The sequence below is a fragment of the Colobus angolensis genome, unplaced genomic scaffold (genome assembly GCF_000951035.1).
Source record: "Colobus angolensis palliatus isolate OR3802 unplaced genomic scaffold, Cang.pa_1.0 Scaffold86, whole genome shotgun sequence".
NCBI lineage: Eukaryota > Metazoa > Chordata > Mammalia > Primates > Cercopithecidae > Colobus > Colobus angolensis.
Genome location: NW_012122487.1, coordinates 4,151,205 through 4,174,340, shown reverse-complemented (window position 1 = coordinate 4,174,340; position 23,136 = coordinate 4,151,205). Strand labels below are relative to the sequence as shown.

General features: G+C 41.1%; 1 protein-coding gene across 1 annotated transcript in view; it reads left to right on the top strand.

Annotated features, from left to right (window-relative positions):
- Nucleotides 1–23,136, top strand: part of ADAMTSL1 (ADAMTS-like 1) — a 441,112-nt gene that overhangs the window by 274,529 nt on the left and 143,447 nt on the right. The window contains exon 16 of the mRNA XM_011930366.1: nucleotides 12,684–12,894. Within this exon, the coding sequence (XP_011785756.1) occupies nucleotides 12,684–12,894 (211 nt within the window). The remainder of the gene's footprint in view (nucleotides 1–12,683; nucleotides 12,895–23,136) is intronic.

The window sequence follows — 23,136 nt, the reverse complement described above, 5'->3', positions numbered from 1 at the left end:
GAATATTGGCCCCCACTCTCTTCTGGCTTGTAGAGTTTCTGCCGAGAGATCTGCTGTTAGCCTGATGCGCTTCCCTTTGTGGGTAACCTTTCTCTCTGGCTGCCCTTAACATTTTTTCCTTCAGTTCAACTTTGGTGAATCTGACAATTATGTGTCTTGTAGTTGCTCTTCTCGAGGAGTATCTTTGTGGCGTTCTCTCTATTTCCTGAATTTGAGTGTTGGCCTGCCGTACTAGGTTGGGGAAGTTCTCCTGGATGATATCCTGCAGAGTGTTTTCCAACTGGGTTCCATTTTCCCCGTCATTTTCAGGCACACCAATCAGACGTAGATTTGGTCTTTTCACATAATCCCATATATCTTGGAGGCTTTGTTCATTTCTTTTTACGCTTTTTTCTCTACACTTCTCTTCTCACTTCACATCATTCATTAGATCTTCAATCACTGATACTCTTTCTTCCAGTCGATTGAGTTGGTTACTGAAGCTTGTGCATTTGTCACGTAGTTCTCGTGTCATGGTTTTCATCTCTATCAGTTCTTTTATGGCCTTCTCTGAATTGATTATTTTAGTTATCCATTCATCCATTCTTTTTTCAAGGTTTTTAGTTTCTCTGCGCTGGGTACGTAGTTCCTCCTTTAGCTCTGAGAGGTTTGATTGACTGAATCCTTCTTCTCTCAACTTGTCAAAGTCATTCTCCATCCAGCTTTATTCTATTGTTGATGATGAGCTGCATTCCTTTGGAGGGGGAGATGCACTCTGATTTTTGAATTTCCAGTTTTTTTGCACTGCTTTTTCCCCATCTTTGTGGTTTTATCTGCTTTTGGTCTTTGGTGATGGTGACGTATTGATGGGGTTTTGGTGTGGGTGTCCTTTCTGTTCGTTAGTTTTCCTTCTAACAGTCAGGACCCTCAGCTGCAGGTCTGTTGGAGTTTGCTTGAGGTCCACTCCAGACTCTGGTTGCCTGGGTATCAGCAGCGGAGGCTGCAGAAGAGACAATATTGCTGAACAGCAAGTGGTGCTGTCTGAATCTTCCTCTGGAAGCTTCGTCTCAGAGGTGTACCCCACCGTGTGAGGTGTGAGATGTTGGTCTGCACCTAGTGGGGGATGTCTCCCAGTTAGGCTACTCAGGGGTCAGGTATCTACTTGAGCAGGCAGTCTGTCCATTCTCAGATCTCAACCTCCGTGCTGGGAGAACCACTGCTCTCTTCAAAGCTGTCAGATAGGGGCTTTTACATCTGCAGAGGTTTCTGCTGCTTTTTGTTTAGCTATGCCCTGTTCCCAGAGGAGGAGTCTACAGAGGCAGGCTGGCCTCCTTGAGCTGTGGTGGGCTCCACCCAATTCTAGCTTCCAAGTGGCTTTGTTTACCTACTTAAGCCTCAGCAATGGTGGGCACCACTCCCCCAGCCTCGCTGCTGCCTTGCAGTTAGATCTCAGACTGCTGTGCTAGCAATGAGGGAGTATCCGTAGGCATGGGACCCTCCGGGCCAGGTGTGGGATATAATCTCCTGGTGTGCCGTTTGCTAAGACCCTTGGTAAAGCGCAGTATTGGGGTGGGAGTTACCCAATTTTCCAGGTGTTGTGTGTCTCAGTTTCCCTTGGCCAGGAAAAGGAATTCCCTTCCCCCTTGCACTTCCCAGGTGAGGCGATGCCTCCCCCTGCTTCAGCTCTCGCTGGTCGGGCTTCACTGGCTGACCGGCACCAACTGTCGGACACGCCCAGTGAGATGAACCCGGTACCTCAGTTTAAAATGCAGAAGTCACCCGTCTTCTGTGTCACTCATTCTGGGAGCTGGAGGCTGGAGCTGTTCCTATTCGGCCATCTTGGGTGCTTCCCAAGTGACCTCATTTTAACTTAACTATCTCCATAAATACCCAGTTTCTAAATAAGATCACATTCTGAGGTACTAGGCATTAACACTAATATATCTTTTGCAAGAACACCATCCAACCCATAATAGGGAGAAATCCTTAGGTTTGTAGGGTTTTAGTAAGGAATGCCACCTACCAATCAGTAAATAGATAGAGACATTTATGGTCTGATTGGATGAATGTCAAATTATTTCCTTACTCCCAAAGCACTTGATCCTAAATCTTAAATGCCTTGTGGTCTACTTGGGACAGTAACTAGGGGGAAAAACATTTAAGTAAATAGAATTGTGTCAGACTAAATGCTGTAGCAGTTTACTTAGAATAGCTGTGTAGTAAGCACTGCAGAATGTAAATGGAAGTAAATCCAATAGAATTGCGAGGAGGGTACAGTTGATGTGAGCTGGGATGGTGAGGGAAATCTTGCTGGAAGAGGAAGGGCTTGAATCAGTCCTTAATCTTGAGGTAGGAACATGAAGTCAGGAAGACCTGGAAGGAGATTCACAGATGTGAAAGAGAAACATGGTGTGTTGGGAAGCCAACAAGTGGCTGAGCCTGGCAGAAACCCACTCTGTATAAAGGAGGTAATTCTAGAAAAGAAAAGGGGTTCAGTTAGTGAAAGGTTTTTAGTGTAAAGATGCTAATCAGTTAATATAAAATAGAGACAAACTGGAATAAAACCCAAAAGATGGTATTAGAGAAGAAACACAACAACAGATGACACCATTTATGATGCAAGTAATTTCTTCTATGATCTTGACCACCACAAGGAGAACAACCCTGGAACTATTTTTAACAAGAAATTTATACCTAGAAATCTAGACAAACCACCTAAAATATCAAACTCCTCAGAGTAAAAGTAACTTTGCAGATCATCTACCCTACTAATTTGTTTCTCAGGAGGCTCATATCTGAATTATAACGGTCAGCAGGAATTCTAGCTCATTTTAATGTGCTATCACCTGGAAGACAAGGTGATCAGAAAATGGGAACCAGAGTTTAGAAGTTTTAATTAAATCAAGCTGTGTGTAGGTGAACAGGCACATAAGTATTTTCAGACAGTGGGATGTCATAGAAAAGTGTGTTCGAGTGAGGGAAGGCTGAAGACACTTTATATAATTGGACCTAGTTTTGATGTTATTCTGCTGTTTGGCATGTTCTGTAAAGGAAGTAGGTTTAGATGCAACTGGCGTGCTAGTAATGAGATGGTAAATGTATATCTTGCTGCAAGTGCCATTTTTTTAAGAGCTATTTATTAATTTACAAAATAGCAAAGATGGTTTGACAAGAGTCATGTGTAATGTTGGTAACGTTGATTTTATTTTTTTTTTGAGTTATTTTAGAGATGATTTTGAAGGTGCAGCAAATTGGCATGGCCAAACTGTTTTTGAGCAGAAATGAGTGCTTTGCCACTTCAGGTGTTTGGTAATCTTGGCTATCACTACTTTTATGGAGCCAAAACCTCACAGTGTGCAGGCAGACTTCCAAGAGAAGTGTGGCTGTATCTGCTATTTCCTGAGCCATGCAAGTTACTGTTTGATAGACAGCCTCGATTCTCATGGTGTGATTTATCATACATGTTTCTGTTTAATTTTTGGCCTTCAAACATATTTTTGCTCTTTAATGTCTAACATCTCCTTTGATCTTTTACTGTATCTTTTCTAGGCCTCTTTTAAGGATTTTCGAGAATACAGTGGTTGTAAGTGGGGAGTAGCAAATCCATCTGTGATTGCTGGGTGTAACTGCTTTTCTGACTTCGTCTATTTCCTTCTTTCTGTAACTCTTCGTGATGCACTCCTCCAGTCCTTAGAGACTTAGCAGGGTAGAGGAGTAACCCAAGTGCCCGTCCGAACTTTGGGAAAATCACTTGTTTCCCTTAGCCTTGGCTTGCTTGTCCATGAAATGGAGATACTGCCTGCTTGCTTACTTGAGAGTTAGGAGGATGAAGTGAGATAACATAAACAGTCTTTGGGAAGTGTAATTGATCAGGTCAATGCAAGTAGTTATGAGCACCACACTGCACATTTTCTGAACTCTAGCATTCCTCATGGTTTAGCCAAATAGTTTAGCAGTTCACTCATAACTGTTACCTAACATTGTTTGTTATGTCTCCTGGGCATTTGTCTGCTTTCTCCATCTTTGCTGAAAGGATCTTAAAGGTGATAAGCATGGTTTCCACATCTGGATCTGTCACAGTGCTTAGTAATGAATGCTTAAATGAGAAACTAAGTTGGACATGTCACAAATGCCCTTCTCCTCAGTCTCCAAAACCGATGGCTACTTTCTCTGACTGACTTTAGGAAACTACCTCACTCTACTTACTTGTTTCCTATCCTCACAATAATCATCTCTGCATTGAACAAATATTTATTGAGCATGCAGTAATAACAGTTCATATTGGCCAATACTTACAGAGCCCTTCATCTGTGCCAGGCCCTGGGCTTCGTCCTTTACGTGGAGATTCTCACTTGAACCTCATAACAACCCTGGGAAGTAGGTATTGCCATTATTCCCATTTTAAATGAGTAAATTGTTAAGCACTTTTCCCGAGATTATTCAACTGCAGGGTGGCAGAGCACAATTCTTTCACAGACAATCCAATCTTAGAGCCCAAGGTCCTATATTATGCCTCAGTAGCTGGGGGATTTCTTCAGTCTTCTATCTTTCATATAGTTGACATTTTTGAAGAGTACGGGCCAGTTACTTTGTAAAATGTCTCTCCATGTGTGTTTGCTTGATGTTTTCTTATGATTTTTGAATTTTTGACAGAAATAACACGAAAGTGTGCTATGTTGTTCTTAGTACATCATATCAGGAGACAGATAATGATAATGTGTCTCATTATTGGTGATGTTTACTCTTATCACTTGGTTAGGATGATGGTCAGCCAGGTGTTTCCGCTATAAAATTAATAAATATATAGCACTTAATAAGTAAAAAGAAGTATTTTATGGGGGACAATATGAGTTAAGTAAATATCCTGTTCATCATTAACCTTTGACCCACTAGATATAATATTGATGGATGATTACTGCCTGAGTCAATTATTATGATGATGATTGCCAAATGGTAACTATAAATTCTGTCACTCCTTCTAGATTATTAATAGGCATTCTACTATGAGGTAGTTTTTTCTTCTCTCCGGTTTATTTATTTATGAATTTCCACTTTGCTCAAAGGGTTAAAATATATTACTATCAAATTGTCCCAGACAGGACCAGCAAAAGCCCTTTCAAGCTGGCCCCTATGCCCTTTTGACATATACCCCATCGTTCTTTGAGCACTTCTCAATTTTCTGGTACAAGATACTATTTCCGGCTCATTTTTTTCTTCTCCCAATTCCTGCCCAGAAGTCAGCTCTTTCTGCAGAAACTGATTCCTTTTAGTGGAGAATGGTATTTAGAACCCAAGATCTGGGCACTTGATTTGCTTGATACTACTGGGATATCATTGCTTCTAGGCCTTTCAGAGAGAGCTAGGAGATACTGTACACATATATGTATAGTTGTATATATTCATTTATATCTGTTGATATATCTGTGTCTGTCCATCTATTAAAAACCATGAGTTCATACTGTTTGCAACAGCAGTTCAATTCTACTAGATTTATCTTAGTCTTTCCACTTCGCATATTTGTAACTCTCTCCTCTGACAGTAAGAAATCTGGCTCCCATTATTTTTTATGTATTTATGTATTTGGTCAGTCCTCCCTGAATATTTGACTCCCAGCCATCCTGGCCCAGTGCTGACCCCCGTCCCAGGCCAGAGGACCACTCCCCACCAAACCTCATACTAAAGTTCAGTCCCTACAAAGTAGAAGAGGAAAGGGGAGGAAGAAGAAAAGGCCAGTTTGAAAGTTCAGCTCCAGACATGCAGTGCTCCAGTGCCCCCCAGGGAGCAAAGCTGAGCCCTGGACATACTAGCTGCTCACCTCCACTGAAAGCTCAGCTTGACTCCAGTGGAGGTTTTTAATCAGACAAAGTAAGGTGACCAGATTCGCATTTTTGAGTGACATTTTGGTGGCTGTGGCCTAGGGAGAAATTGGAAACTGAGAGATGCAGAGATAAATTGGGAGCCACTAGTGACAGTCCAAGAAACTGAAAGTGAGATGCATCCTAGACCCTGTATGTGCCCCTCCTTAGGCTTTCTAGAGTTGGCACACTCAGTGGTGTCTGGTTTATTATTGTCGGATTGCTGTCCACCTCCCGACCTCAGAGGCATCCTAAGGGAAACAAATATCTTTGGAAGACAAGAAAATCACAGGACAGAAGTGTTGGGCAGAAATGTCAAGCTAGAGGGTTACGCACAAGTTTAAAGAACGTTTCTGACAAATAACTTCAGTTTACAATAACTTCAGTTTCCTCCAAACCAAAACTTCATGTTAAATTTCTGGATAAAGAGAAACTTTGCTGCAAAAGTCGAGGTCAAAGAAGGTTCTTAGGGCATAATAGCTCAGGGTGGGGAGGGTCTGCCATTAGAAATTATGAACATTTATACCAGCAACAAACAATGAGTTTCTGGAGGCAATAGTCATTACTCTCTCTAAAAGAGTAGAGGAGCAAAACCTTGGCAACTCACATAATGAGCCCTTGTCCAAAAGAAGGCAAAAATAAAATAAAATAAAATCCTCCTTTTGTATAGCTAATACAAACACAAGCTGCCAAGAAGGGTCAACCATCATGGGTCGCTGATTGCCCATATTAACCCTGATGGCCGCCTTTACAAAAAACTAACACTTGGGGAAGACCACACTCTGCCTTTGCCCATTTGGCTGCCAAGTACACTGCTGCTTTACAGAAATAACTGCGAGTGGACTCATGGCCCTGGGTGGTATCAGTGTGTTTGTTTCTATTATTTAGAAATAGATCTGTCATTTTGTCATCTGTGATTTTCTGAAACTGTAAGCACCAGGAAGCTCAGCATTTGCCACTCAGGTCTATTAATACTTTGTTCTACTGGCCTTAAGAGATAGTATAATATAATAATTAAGCATGCAGGAGCCAGGCCACCTGAGTTTGAATGCTGATTCTCTTGTTTACTAGCTGTGTGACTTTGGACAGGTTACCTAACCTCTCAGAGTCTCTGTTAGTTCATCCTGTATAATGGGGAAACTTACAGTACTTTTCTCTCTAGTAAAGAAGTCAGTATATGTTCCCACATCTTGGGTAAGCTAAGTCCTGGTTTCTGCTGAGACCTCAGTGAATGAGGCTCGGATCATGCAGAATTGAGGCTCATAAATCCACAGAGCTGGTCCTGTGATAAGGAGCAGCTCCATTCTCAGTGCCTTTGTGTCCATGTCATGGTGGACTTGGGTGTGACACAGGTGCCACAGCATTGAGGGAGACCCAGCAGCAGGCATTTGGGGCCATGATTTGAATTCTCCAGGCCTCAGCTCCTGCTTGTGAAAATGGAGAGGATAATAGTACTTATCTCATGAAGCCGTGGAGAGGAATAAAGGGGGTAATGCACTTAAAGCAACTAGCACAGAATCTGGCTCATGTAAGTGTGATATGAATGTTAGTATCACTATTGTTATTGGCAACCATGTGTAATGTCAGCTGGATTGTGGTCACATCACAGTTTATAGCTCATGCATGGCTAAGGGTGCTCTGCCCAGCCCAAGTTCAGGGACTGGCCAGATCCAGGCAGAGTGACAGGACCACAGTCTAGTAGGCTGGACTTTGGGCAGAACTCCAGCACTGTCTGGGAAACAAAGTGGAAATTAGGAAGCCAAGTTGAAAGCTTAAAATCCAGTTAAAACGACAGGCCGATCCAGGCACGCTTGAGGCTGGGCAAAGGGCAGGAAGACTGATTCCAGCCATTAAGGTGGAAGGAGACCCTCTGTCTCCTGCCTGCCCCTGGTCAGAAGTCAATTGCTCGGGTGCTGGGCAGGGTCAAGCCAGGAGGACTTCAACTGTGATCTGTCAACTCATGGAGCCTTTCCTGCAAGCAGGTTTTGACAAAAGGGACAGAAACAGGGAGAAGAAACACTCAGAGGAAAGAAAGCAGTATAGTAAAAGAATGCTGGGGAAAGCAGCCTTCCAAATATTTTGGCCAAGAGCCCAACCATGAAGCTAAACACCTGAAGCCTAGGAGCTGAGAGAAACCATAGCAATCATGTTTACCACCCTCCTTATCTAGGGACACAATCCTTTAGCCAAAACCACTGGGGCAGATGTGTTTCAGATTCCAATTTTTTTTGTACTTTAGAAAGATGTTAGGATTACTAAGACATAAATTGAATAACACCCCTAGCAATTTCTGGGGGAAAGCACCATAATCCAACAGGCTAATCTTGCTGCGGTAAAATGTATAAATATTTACACAAAGTGGGATGCAGCCTGTCAAAAGCATGCCAATTCAGATCCAGTTTGTCACGAAAAGAGTTTACACCACACTGAAGGAAAATGTGTGGTGTTCAGAGCTCCTGGCACCTTGAAGTTGGGAGTAAACAGTTGTATATAGGACACAGCTAAGATGTCCACCAGCCATGTGACTAATCCAGAAGTACACACACAGGTCACTGCTAATTCAACTCAGTTTTTCACTGCATACTAACATCTACCAGGTCCCAGGCACCATGCTCAACACTGAGGTTTTGGTCGTGTATTCATATTCAGAGCTGCTATATCAAAGTACCACAAACCAGGTGGCTTAAAACAATAGAAATTTATTGTCTCACAGTCATAGAAGCTAAAATCAAGTCCAAAGTCAAGATGTCAGCAGGACTGTACTCCCTCTGAAACCTATAAGGAGAGTCCTTCTTTGCCTCCTCTAGTTTCTGGTGGCTCCTGGCACTCTTCAGCATTCCTTGACTTGTAGATGCATTGCTCCAGTCTCTGCCTCTGTTGTCACATGGCATTTTGCCTGTGCGTCTCCCTCTTTTCTTATAAGAACACAGTCACATTGGATCAAGGGCTCACCCTACTCTAGTATGACCTCATCTTAAGCGATTACATCTACAGTGACTCTATTTCCATGTAAGGTCACGTTCTGAGGTACTAAGGGTTAGGACTCCAACGTATCTTTTTTTGGAGACACAGGTCAACACATAACAAGTGGCAAACCAAGATAGGCGTAGCCCCATGCTTTCATCAAGCTAGCAGTCGAGTGGGGAAGTCCCATTACAAGTATGTTGAGAATTTTCAAAGGGAGAAGTATTAATGGGACCATACAGTAAAAGAATTTTACCCAGTTGAGAGTTTCCTCTCTAAAGAAGTAGCATTTTAAATGGAAATGAAAAGATGAGTAAAAGCCAAGCAAATAGGGGGAAAAGGCACTCATGCCCTCACTCTCTGATGCCTAGACCAGAGCCCTGGTCCTCCTTGCACTGGGCTTCTGCAGAAGCCAGGCCCCCCAAAGAAGGACTCTAAGTGTCTCCTAGGCCACCACTCATAGCCAACCTTGCCCCTAAGCCGGCTCTGCCTGGCCTGCAGTTCCTCTCTCAGAAACAGCCAAAGGCACAGAACACAGGGAGTAGGGCATCAGCACCCAGCAAAACCCAGGCCCACAGTTACAGCCTCTCTGCAGGAGAGAAGTAGGGGAGAGTCTCTTTTTTGGCCTAAGTTGATTACAGTATTTTTTACCCAGAATCAGCAAAGTCCTTAATATACAGGTAGCTTCTGCTGACCTCCATCCTTGAGAATGCAGTGCACTTTTATCAGGGCAGGCAGATACATCTGTTATGTGAGTTTCTCTGAGCAGTGCTCAGGTGGCCTCATGGCTACTAAAATGCCTCTGCTTCAAGGTCCCAGGGGCTAAATTTCTGCCAGAAATGGTGGTAGAGTTTGGGGAAGTGAGGACATAAAGCCTCTACTTTGATAAGCTTTGACCTTGGGACAGAATTAGCTGTGTAGGCAGCTATTTTATGAGACATACAAAGAGGGGTCACCAGCATTGGCCATGGATGTTAGATTTTGTTTTACACCCACAACATTTTAGTATTTCCCTTGAGTGGAAAGAAAACCTTTTTTGAAGCATAATACACCTAAGGAAAGTACACACAAATCCTATGTGTACACTTGGTGATTTTTCATAAAATGGACCCAGATCCAGCACTAGATCTAGCAAACACCCCAGAAGCCCATCCCACTCTGCTCCTCTTCTAGTTTTTACCCACCACGGGTAACCAACGTCCTGGCTTCTAATACAGTGGATTAGTTTTGGCTTTTGAGCTTATATAAATCACACAGTATCAATGTTTGTGTTTGTGGCTTTGTTCATTCAGTTTTATGTTTGTGAGATTCATTTTTGTTGTTGCTTATTGTTGCAGTTTATTCTCATTGCTTTATATAACCTTGTGTTAATATATCATAATTTTTTATTCATTCATGTGTTGATGAACATTTGGGTTTTTCCAGGTTTGAGCTATTATGAGCAGTGCTGCCATGGATATTCTTGCATATGTCTTTTGATGAACATATGCAAATTGGGGAAAGGCATATACTTGTATTGGTTGTCTATTGCTGCATAAAAAGTTTCCCTCCAAACCTAGTAGCTAACAATGACAATAAACATTGATCACCTCTCACAGTTCATCTGAGTGAGGAATTTGGAGGCATCTTGGACATGCAGTTCTGGCTTGAGGTCTTCCCTGAGGTTGCAATTATCTAAAGGCAAGCTTGGGGCTGGAGGGTCTGCATTCAAGGTAGCTCACTCACATGGCTGGCAAGTCAATACTGATTATTGGTGGGGAGGCTGCAGTTTCACACATGAACTTTCCTTAAGATTGTCTGGGTATTCTCATGACATCGTGGCTGGCTTCCCCACCACCATGAGTGGGCAAAGAGAGAGCATCAAATTGGAAGCATTATCCTTTTTGTGACCTAGTCTTGGAGGTCACATAGCATCACTTTTGCATCATTCTATTCATTAGAAGTGAGCCACTAAGTCCAGCCCATACTCAAGACTCCACCTTTGGAAGGAAGGCATAGCAAAGAATGTATGGATGTATCTTAAAACCAATAACACCACAACGTTGTAAAGCTTATAATTAACTTAAGCTAAGGGTTTAAAAATAAGCTGATAGAAGTTTACACAAGGTTCTAAAAGAAAGAAATTCAACCAGCTTCTCCTCTTCTATTCCTTTAAAACTTTGCAAATATTCATAGGAGAGTTTTCAAGGTATTTTTTGGAGACAGCATGGTACAATAGAAAGTGCAGAGGCTTCAGAGCCAGAAACAAATGAGTCTGAATCCTGGATTCACTACTTACTAATTATGGCTACTTGAACAAGTCAGCCTCTTGGATTTCCAGGTTCTCTCAACTATAAAATGAGGATAATCCATAGAGCTTACCTCATATTGTTCTGGAGGCAATTAAATGAGATAATGTGTTAAGGTGCCCTCTATGATGGTATGTCTCACTGATTTGCTCATTTAGCCAATAACATTAACTATCTAAAAGGTGTTCTGATGGACCCTGTGAGTGATACAAAACTGACTCAGAGGCAGGCCCTACATCAGGAGGTGTATATTCTCGTAGTGCCCTTGACAGGTAGAATAATCATAATACAACTGAGAAAATGGTCAGTGTCTGGAGCAAGTATGGATACAGTGTTTTAAATATGGATTATATTTGGACATATAGAAATGAAAGACGTTTTGAAGGGCAAGGAAAGGGCAAAAGATATTCCAAATTAGAAATACAACTTGCATAAAGACACAACTAGAAAACCATGGGGCGTAAATGGAGAATAACAAACAGATTATTACAGATACGGCTAACCTTAGTGTAGATGAAAGGAGGTAGTGGACACAGGTTGGAAAGTTAGTTACATGTCAGAGCAGTAGGAAGAGATTGAGCACATACACTTAGTCTTACAGTCTGATGAAAAACATTAAGGCCAAAAAATTTTCAACCGACTTTCAGGACAAAAGCTAGGTGGGACTAGCTACTAAAGGATCTACTTACCATGCTTTTTCTTGGCCAATTCCTGTTTGTAAAATCTTTGTGCCTCAGACTGTAAACAGAACTTTCTAAAACTGATCTTTAGAGGATGCTTCTGACTTAGAGCCTGAGCGACTGAGCTTTGTCTTTATCATTCCCAGTCTGGAGGCTGCATCAGCAGGGAAATGCAGTGGGATTGTTTTCATAGGCCCTTAGCTCACTATAAATGTACTTCTCAAGATTTGACCCTTTGGAAATGGCCAGTTCATGCACTCAACTCATCTGCTTATTTGACTGCTACGTCCAGATCATGAGCCACTCTCTTCACTTTATTTCCCCTCAAGAAGACTGATCGATTGAGCAGCCTTCACTTCTGTTACATTATCCAGTCCCAGGCAGTGATGATATTTAAACATAAGACAGAGACGTTTCTATGCAGCGATGGAACTTTGAAGGAAGCTGGAGCCAATGACCTTTCACTTTGAAGCCAAAGAATTACAAGCAAAAAAATTTCAGTCTTGCTAAGAATTGCGGCTGGAGAAATTAGCAGAAAGTCCTCTTTAAGCCTCACAATTCAGTATGTGGTGCCTAAAGCCTTTATGTACTCAATCTATGTCTCATCAAGCATTCCCCTCTTAGTTTGATGAAGTTTATATGTCCCATCAGAATAAACATGGTTGTAACCATTATTGGTGATTTTATGGGTAAAATTTGGATATTCTATTTTATCTCCCTCTCTGCTTTAATGTAAATAAATTCTAGAGCATTAAGGGAGAGGATAGATTCTAGGCTTAGGATAGAACTGCCAGCCAATCTTGGGCTGGGACTTCCCACTTTCCCAGTTAGGGATTTTTACTCCATTTGAATTCACGGGAAACGTTCTCTGCACAGGTACTAAGGGTGTGTTCTCTTCTTCTCTGATTTCTTCTCAGGTGGGAAATTGGCAAGTGGAGTCCATGTAGTCTCACATGTGGGGTCGGCCTACAGACCAGAGACATCTTCTGCACCCACCTGCTTTCCAGAGAGATGAATGAAACAGTCATCCTGGCCGATGAGCTGTGTCGCCAGCCCAAGCCCAGCACGGTGCAAGCTTGTAACCGCTTCAATTGCCCCCCAGCCTGGTACCCTGCACAGTGGCAGCCGGTGAGTTCTGAGTTACTCAATATTGGAGCTTTTGTTTGCAACAGTGACTCAAAAAAGGGATGCTCTCTCAGAGTGGTTTTGTCCAGGGATGTTAAAGAGATGTTCAAGGTCTGCTCATTTCTCCCTTCTTAGTACTCCCCTAACCTGATTTAAATCCAGATCTTCTAATTACAAATATCATGCTTTTTCTACTGTATCACATCCCAGTGACCTCCAAAAGCAATGCAGATGACCCATCTGTTAACCTGAGCATATTTATGACAAAGCTGTCACCAAGCTAAGGAAAATTTTTTAAAATAAAGACAATGTGGTGGGTTTTCCATAAAGCTAAATTTGTTCTTAATTTATACCCTTTCTAGTTTTTTTGCTGTTTAAAATTCTAAGAAATAAGGGTAATAGGCAATGATTTTTTAACATCATTACTTAGCAATATAAGAAGTTAGAAATGCTGAGCCAATTCCAAGTATTTTATTTTCCTGGTCCTGTGAATTCCAAAAGTCTGGGAACCATTGTTTCAAAACAGGGGTTGACAAACTGCAGCACTCAAGCTAAATCTAGCCTGTAGTCTTTTTTGTGTGTGTAAATAAAGTTTTATTGGAACACACCCATTATTTTACGTACTGTCTATGGCTGTTTTTGCTCTACAAGGCAGAATTGCATGGTTGTGATAGAGAACATATGGCTCATAAAATCTAAAATATATGCTATCCCTTTACAAACAAAATTTCTGATCCTGTACCAGGCATATATAATAATAGCACAACTATTTTATCATAATTTCCTTTCTAAACATAATATACATTTATGAAATGTTCATCTTTTTGCATGCCTTTTAAAAACACAGGATTTTCAGTTGATTGCATAAAGTCTTATTTTGCAATTTGCTCCCTATGAGGATATAAAACACTGCTTTAAAGGGACAACAAAGGTCACAAAAAGTAAGCATGAAAGGTGGAGGGGACATACATCTCTGTTTCACTGAGACAGTTTTTCCACTCTCAAAAGTGTCCCAGTTTGGGTGATAAATGATATGATCATCAGTGGAGAAGGAGAGAGGATGACAGCTCACATACCCTTGCCTTGTGCAGAAGGGGCTCCCATTTCCAGGCAGCCACGTGTCCTCCTCTGTGCTTTCTCCTAATCATTTGGCAGAGCCCCTTCCTTCCCCCTTGCTCTCTGCCCATCTTGGAGCTGTTTAGTAAAACACTGAAAGAATCAAATACTGGTGAATAAGCAAAGCACTAAAGTGTGAAGTGGCTGGTAGCAGACATTAAATATATATTTTCTTTTAGAGCTTAAATGTATATGGCCAAGTTCATTAATTCCATGATACTATGGATGGTTTGTGGAAGAGGATGTCACATATTTTGAACACCAATGTACCAGCACTTAAGAAATATATATCATCGCACACCAAGCTGAAGTAAATCCTCACAACAATTCAGTTAAAAGTAGGTTTTATTGGCCTTATTTTATGTTTGAGGCAACTGAGGCAAACACAGCTAGCAAATTTGGGGTTGGCCATCAACTCAGTCTTATGTGACCCTTTCCACTATACCAGACCCATTGTGTATGACTCAAAGGCCCTTCAGGGATTAAACATGAGCACTTTTGTTTTACCGATGAAGTAACTGTGGCCTAGATGTAGGCTTGCTTAAGATTATAAAGCCTGGACCAGAACCCAGGTCACCTGATTGCTAGTGCATTTATACTAAGTTACCTCTAATTGGAATGAATCTATGACCTTAAACGGCACCACTAACCCATGCCAATCCTAATAAAAGGTGAGGGAACCATCTCAAATTAACCTCCACTGTTGAAATTGTTAAGTCCCCGTATTATTAGTAGCTTGTTGCTATTATGTACATAAGTTATGGATAAGATGTTTACTGAATGATGAAATGAATGAATAGATGAAGAATAGTCCTTATAGGCCCTGAAAATGCTGGCTTTACATCTTACTGGTAAGTTTTTTGTGGTTACAAGTCTTAATATTGTTCTAGCCTTGAAATGCAGTGAAACATCAATGTCTTTTTGATAGCCACACATGCTGCTGAATAATGACATTGACTCATGATGCTTTTTCAGTTTCTAGGGCACAGCCACATATATGACCTTTTTCTAGTCAATTGACACCACCACCACCCATACGCCCAGTATCCCTGTTTGAAACAGTGGACTTCCAGAGAATCACTTATTCTTCAATTTTCATCTACTTTGGGCCTGTGAAGATATGAATTAACTTTGAAAGCTTTTCTATTTCCTTCTTTCAGGGAGAAGCGTTTGAGGATGAGCAGGTTTAAGTCCATTTTTCAGGTTGGGAAACTTAATAGTAAACAACTGTTTAAGGTTCATCCAATGAACCTTTAAAAAGTCTCTTCTTTCACACCTGAGACACAATAATTGTGAAAAATAGTCAAACATAACAAGAAATAAAGAACACAGAAGGTCAGCAGTGTTTCTATCCTCCAGAGACAGCCCTATTAATGGTTTGGTTCATACAATCTGTTTGTCCAGCATGGTGAAACCCCATCTCTACTGAAAAAAAAAAAAAAATATATATATATATATACACACACACACACACACACACAAATTAGCCTGGTGTGGTGGCAGGTGCCTGTAATCCCAGCTACTCTGGAGGGTGAAGCAGGAGAATCACTCGAACTCAGAAGGCAGAGGTTGCAGTGAGCCGAGATTGCACCACTACACTCCAGCCTGGTGACAGAGCAAGACTCTGTCTCGAAAAAAAAAAAAAGAATCTTTGATCACTTTTAGTAATCTCTAAACCTGGAGTAAACAATAGACTATTCATCTTACATTATTTACTGGAATCCAACTTCATTAGTTAAGTTTTGTTGGGAAAAATTAGCTATTGCTGACTGCTTGTGAGAAGAAACCATTGTTTATGTTGGATGGTGTAATAAGTCTAGAGTAACTTCAGGGATCCCTAGGGTAGTTGGCTGTAGTTTTAGAACTCAGCTTAGTTAGGACACCAGCTGTTGACAATCCATCACCTGGTTAGCCCTGATTCCTCAGCAGTTCTTACTGGAAAAAGGGAACTTGGTGTACACTCACCTGGTCTTTTCCATTTAGCAAGGATCTGGCAGAGGATACTGCTGAGGTCTCCAATCCTTCAACACCCAACCTACACCCTCTTTCTTATGAAAGGAAAGGACATGGAGGAATCACATGTTTCATTTAAGGAATACAGATAACAACCTGATAGACATTACCTGTTTGAGGGGAGAAATTCTCTCTCCTCTCTGTGTGAACACAGTGTTGCCACTGACCTCATGTGTATGTTTCTCTTTCTGAAGGGAAAAAAGCCTAAATTATGTAAATTGTCATCTGCCAGATAGGAACGCAACCTTCTTTGTTCTTTGTAGAGTATTTGTCTGACAAATGGCAAATAGCCAATATTTACACATTCTGCAGGTCTGGAGAGGACCTAGCATGGAGTCCAAGTATTGATGTTAAGATCTTGTTTTAGAAACAATTAAGCAGAAATGAAACAGAAATCTAATTCTAGCTTTGGTTGTTAGGGGACCGTCTTTATTTCAGTTCTGCCTCTTAATACTCTGCCCTTTGCTTTTCATCTCTGGTCTGTGGGAAGGATTCATATTTACCTTTACCAATTTATTAATAGCTTTAATATCTTGTTAGTTCATATTTAGATGGCTTTTGAACACTTATTTTATGTGCATTAGTCCTCTGCATCTTCTGTAATTTATTAAATACACTCATCATTATCATCCTCCTCCTCTTTGATATGGGTTATAAGTGACTTTTTGCACACCTCATGAGGCATCATATTACACAGGTGAGTTACAACACCATGATTGAGAATCACTGTTACCTATACCACAATTTAGTCTGAAACACTTTGCTCATGACAGTCTACTGCTAGGGTTTTTCTCAGTGACTCTAAAGCCAGTACATGTCTTGTTCAGGCCTTCATCCCTCTGCACATCTGTCCCTGCCCTGTCTCCAGGCATGGCTCTCCCATCCCTGCTTGTACACTCCCCTAACCCACCTATCATTTCCCACTCCCCTCTGCTGGTCAAGGCCCAGCAGGCAGCCTCCCTCTTCTGCAGTGACTCCTCTATTATCCTTCTACACTGAAACCACATGGTGTTCAGGCGCAGACAGCTCACTTAACAACCACATGTTACCCACTCAGGTGCTTTCTCATGACTTCTGAGTTAGACCACAAGGTCAATGAAGGCAGAGACCAAGTCTCAGTGAGACCCCATAACTCTCAGGACACATCTACAAAGCGTTGAGTTTGGTGCTAGAAAGGTACATGCCCATTCTGCTGGTGTCATTTATTGAATACTTGCTACATTTCAGGAGCTGATGCTTTTGATGATGAGAGCATCACTTTCTCTGTGTTCAGCACAGCTCTAGACACTTTACATATTTAGCTCACTTAATCCTCACTATCCTATGTGATTGTTACTAATATTATGCCCATTTTGCATGTGAGGAACCTGAAGTACTGTGAGCTTAATAGGAATTTGAACATTCTCTTTTAGAACTCATTTGCTGCACTTGGCCTCTCTCTTTTGAGTCTCACAGCAACCTAGTGAGGAAACCAAGTCACAAGGCTGGTAAATGTGAAAGGGGCCCTGTGTGCTTCCAACTCATTTTCTTTTCCACTATGCAGTATGGCTTTCCCAAGACTGCTTTACTATCTGCTCTTAACTTAAACTATGAAGAGACCTGGTAACAGTCCTAAAATCAGCAGTTTACAGAACACTCGGTATTTGTTGCCTCTATCCAGGACAGTTCATCTGTGTGTTGGCTTCCTGTTGCTGCTGTAACAAATTACCACAGACTTGGTGGCTTAAAACAACACAAACTTACTATCTTATAGTTCTGAAGATCAGAAGTCCCAACTCAGTCTCACCTAGCTAAATTCAGGGGAGCAGCAGGCCTACGTGCCCTCTGGAGATCAAGGGGAGGATCTCTTTGTCTTCTCTGCCTTCTACAGGCCACATGCTTCCTCGGCTCATGGCCCCTTCCTCCATCTTGCTCCTTCTGCTAATTCTGTCCCTTCATCCTCTCTCTCTGACTCAGACCCTCCTGTCTCCCTCTTCTAAGGACCACTGCGACTACCTCAAGCCAAATGATCCAGGATCATATCTCCCTCTCAGGAGCCCTCATCACATCAGTAAAGACCCTTCTATTGCACAAGGCAAAGTGTTCACAGGTACCAGGGATTGAGATGAAGATATCTTCGGGGGCCATTGTTCCGCCCACCACCACCTGCTATTTTGTGGGCGAAGCACTTAGTCTCCACTAGCACAAGCTCCTTGAGACTGGGAACCTGTCTTCCACTACCCTTTTGCCTCTCTGCATCTAATATATCAATGCATACATCATATGCATCAATATTCCTTCATTTTTGTTCTAAAAATTAAATTGAAACGAGGAATTGAAGAAAAAAGGTGCTGAAGGGTTAAACTGAAATGAAGTGGTCCACTTTGAAACATAATTTATATTTCTCTATATTGCATATGTTTTATGTTCAAGATTGCGTCCACCCAACTGTACGTACATATTGCACACATCTGTGCAGAGACAGAAACGATCGCCACAATCTCTGGATCCCTGCCTTGCTTAAAACTGTGATTGTGTTGCCATTTCCCTCTAACCCTTTCTTAATCGAGGTCAGATTCAAATGCCTGCAGTTCAGCTGTGTGCAAAAGCATACAGGAGAGGAGTCCCTGCTAGTAATATAAAGAAAAAGGGAATTTTAATGATAACTATAAATGCCTGAGAATTAAAATTTTCATTTTCTAGATTTAAACACACATATATACATTCAAGCAAAGATAAAAATACCTTTGGTTTGGATTAGAGGACTGAATTCTGGCAGAGTCACATAGTAATCAGTTTTGTTATATTCCAGTGACTAAAATATAAATCCACATAAGTTAGAGGCTATATTTATTTAAAATTTTCTGTCCCAGGGAGGAAAAAACCTCTTAGGATGTTTATCTCATTTTCAATAGTGTATTTCATAAGGAAATGGACACTTGATCCTATCTTTAGAGGCAGCAATAAACATAGCAAAACAAATTGAAAGTCCAGCTTCACATGTGGTTGTCTTTGTTTTGATTTATTAGCAGGAAGCTCTTTGGCATAATTGCTCTGATTTTGATGGGTGTGCAGCCCCTTGCTTCACACCATAACAAGAACGTGAAACCTTGAAGGTACAGTGTACACCCCTTGTACTTCCAGAGTCAAGAAAGCTTAATTGAGACTAGATGAACAAGGGAATTCTAATCCCCAAAATGGCCAAAGACTTCTGTTCTCATTTTAATAATTATGTTTAGTAAGTGAGATTCCAGTTCTCATGTTTCTTTCTTTCCCTAGGTCCTAATTCAGTTTGGCTCAGCTATGACCTCGACTGTGTACATAGCACTGTGTCCAGCTGCCTTTGGGCTCCCTCAGTCTCACACGTTGCTAAGTTACCTCAAACTCCAAAGGTCTGACTCCAAGCTTGATACACACCTGCCTGCCACCCCTTCCCCTATTAACCTGGTCTTTCGTCATTGATCATTATCGTATGGGTGACACCACCATCTGTCCTGCTTTCTACCTGGAAACTCGAGCCATTATCAGCCTCACGCATCCTTCACGCTTAGTCAACATCTATACCCTGTTTTATTCCATCTTCTATATCTCCCCCACCACTCTCTTCCTTTCTAATCCCTCTCCTTACAATCAACTCATCAAACCCTTACAGTCTTTTACTTGATCTCTTTGTCTCATCTTGCCTAACTCTCATCCAGTGTTTCCCAACTTGGTATTGATGATTCTTTACCACAGGTTCTCTCTTCCAGCCTTTAAAACATTAATATGCGATGAGAACCCCTGCATAGGGTTATGGTACGCAGTGTTACACATACTTATTTGACCAGGAAGCCCCTTCTCCATGGCATACCTATTAATACCTCACAAAGCAGTATTGTTTGGAACTTACTGGCCTATGCTGCCTGAGTCATTTTCAACAAATTGGATCATGTTACCCCCTGCTTTGAAACCCCTATTGATACTCCATGGTTTTAAGATTATATCCAAAGGCACTTCACCATGTGCCCCTAATCTAATGTCTCGGAATAATTTTCCACCTACTCTTTTTCATGGACCCAATAGTGCACCGTCTAAGGACTGCTGTGAGTCATCTGAACATGCCAAGTCCCTTCGCACCTTGAGTGCGTACACACAGTCTGACTATGCCACGTCCTCATCTCCCTGGAAACTGCTCATGTCCCATTACTCTCTAGAGCTTCCCCAAGTTTCCCAGAAAGATTTAATTGCACTCTTTGTTGTATTCCCTTTTTGTAAAAGTGATCACATTGTATACTAACTTTTTCTCCCTCACTGGACTGCAAATACCTGAGGCTTAGTAATCATTTTTTATAAGTCCCCAGCATCCAATACAGTGCCTAGCACTCAGTGGGTACTTAAAAAATGTTTGGTGAAAGAATGAATAAGTGAATGAGGAAACAAATGAAGTGAGTTGGAAGTTGTAAGCAGAGTGCAGAGTCCATTATGTTAAGTGGAAAGTTGACCTTACAAACAAAACATAAACATCACTTTGTGTTGGGTTCAATAATATTAGTAAAAGTGTCAAGGAAATCAACTCAGCTCTCATTAAATTAAACTACCAAGAAGAAACCAGAAATTCCAATACCGGCAGAATTTATTAATGTACTTATCATGGGAAAATCTTTAAAAATAAAGGACACTTGGGCCATTACATTTTTTGTGTAGAGACATAATTGTTTTCCTTATTGTGTATTTTTTACTTTTCTTATAAAAATGAACCCATGACCTTATATCATGAAACGTGTATGGCAGCTGGTATAAGCAATATAAATACTATTTTTGTTATTTGTTTTGCTTATTGCATATGTTTAAAAATAATACCCCTTACTGGAGATTTATCTCTTCATACTAGAATATTATTTTAAATGATGACTCATAAAGGCAAACATTTTTTATTTAATTTCATTACATTTCTCTTGCCATTGCTCCTTTGGAAACATTTTTTTCTTTGCATCCTGCCTCTTGCATAAGAACTGTCGGCCTCACCAGGTCATCTTAGCACATTCACAAAGTCATCACAGACTTTGGAACCTTGACTCCTTTGAAATTCATCTTCTACAAGTTTTTAAAATTTCTAAAAATACCTTTCATCAATGCAAACACACTGAAGAAAATTTGAGAACACAGACAAGCATTTAGGAGCAAAATCCCTGACATTTACTCAGCTAGATGGCTGCCTCCCATACCTGGAGCGTCAGAGTCTCCAGCAGAGCCCACACCGTCACTGGCTGAAACTCACTGCTGCCTTACTGTGAAGCAGCTCCTGGCTAACGATAAAACAGCCTGATAAAAGGTGGATGATCAGACCATCAGCTGGATACTTGTTTTACATCTTTTTAACATCTGGATTTGGAGCTCTTTTGCTCATCCAATCATCAATTCAACAAACATTTATGAAGTGCATGCTCTTTGCCAGATACTCTACTAGGCTCTGGGGAATATAAAGATGAATGAATTCCCTTTCCTCAAAAGACTCATAATCTTGTGTGCATGCAGGGAGGGAGAGGAAAATAGCAGGCACATAAACGATGAGCCCCTTATAGAAGAGATAAGATACTCTTCTAGGTCAGGGTGGGTTGGAGGTGATCTGTTTGCCAAAACGCAGAGGGGTTAGAGGAGGCTTTAATAAAGAAGTGGCCTTTTAAAAAATAATAATTTTAAATTAATTTTTGTGAGCAATAGTCAGTATATGTATTTATGGGGTACATGAGATGTTTTGATACAGGTATGCAATGTGAAATAAGTACGTCTTGAAGAATGAGGCATCCATCCATCCCCTCAAACACTTATCCATTGACTTACAAACAACCCAATTACAGACTTTAAGTTTTTTTAAAAATCTACAGTTATTATTGACTATAGTCACCCTATTGTGCTATCAAATAGTAGGTCTTATTCATTCTATTATATATTTTTGTACCCATTAACCACCCGACCCTCCCTCTCAGCCCCTCACTACCCTTCCCAGTCTCTGGTAACCATCCTTCTTCCACTCTTCCATGGACCAACTTCTTCCATGGACATGTCCCATATACATGAGTTCAATTGTTTTGATTTTTAGATCCTGCAAATAAGTGAAAACATGTGATGTTTGTTTTTCTGTGCCTGACTTATTTCAGTTAACATAATAACCTCCAGTTCCATCCAGGTTGTTGCAAATGACTGGATCTCATTCTTTTTATGTCTGAATAGTACTCCATTGTGTATATGTACCACATTTTCTTTATCAGTTCGTCTGTTGACAGACACTTAGGTTGCTTCCAAATCTTAGCTATTGTAAAAAAAAATACTGCAACAAACACAGTAGAGCAGATATCTCCCTGATATACTGATTTCCTTTCTTTTGGGTATATACCCAGCAGTGTGATTGCTGGATCATATGGTAGCTCAATTTTTACTTTTTTAAGGAACCTCCAAGCTGTTCTCCCTAGTGGTTGCACTAATTTACATTCCCACCAGCGGTGTACAAGGGTTCCCTTTGGTCCACATCCTCTCCAGCATTTATTATTGCCTGTCTTTTGGATAAAAGCCATTTTAACTGGGGTGAGGTGATATCTCATTGTAGTTTTTTTTTCATATATACTTTAAGTTCTAGGGTATATGTGCACAACGTGCAGGTTTGTTACATATGTATACATGTGCCACATTGGTGTGCTGCACCCATTAACTCATCATTTACGTTAGGTATATCTCCTAATGCTATCCCTCCCCTGTCCTCCCACCCCACAATAGGCCCTGGTGTGTGATGTTCCACTTCCTGTGTCCAAGTGTTCTCATTGTTCAATTCCCACCTATGAGTGAGAACATGTGGTGTTTGGTTTTCTGTTCCTGCGATAGTTTGCTGAGAATGATGATTTCCAGCTGCATCCATGTCCCTACAAAGGACATTAAATCATCCTTTTTATGGCTGCATAGTATTCCATGGTGTATATGTGCCACATTGTCTTTATCCAGTCTGTCATTGATGGACATTTGGGTTGGTCCCAAGTCTTTGCTATTGTGAATAGTGCTGCAATAAACATATGTGTGCATGTGTCTTTATAGCAGCATAACTTATAATCCTTTGGGTATATCCCCAGTAATGGGATGGCTGGGTCAAATGGTATTTCTAGTTCTAGA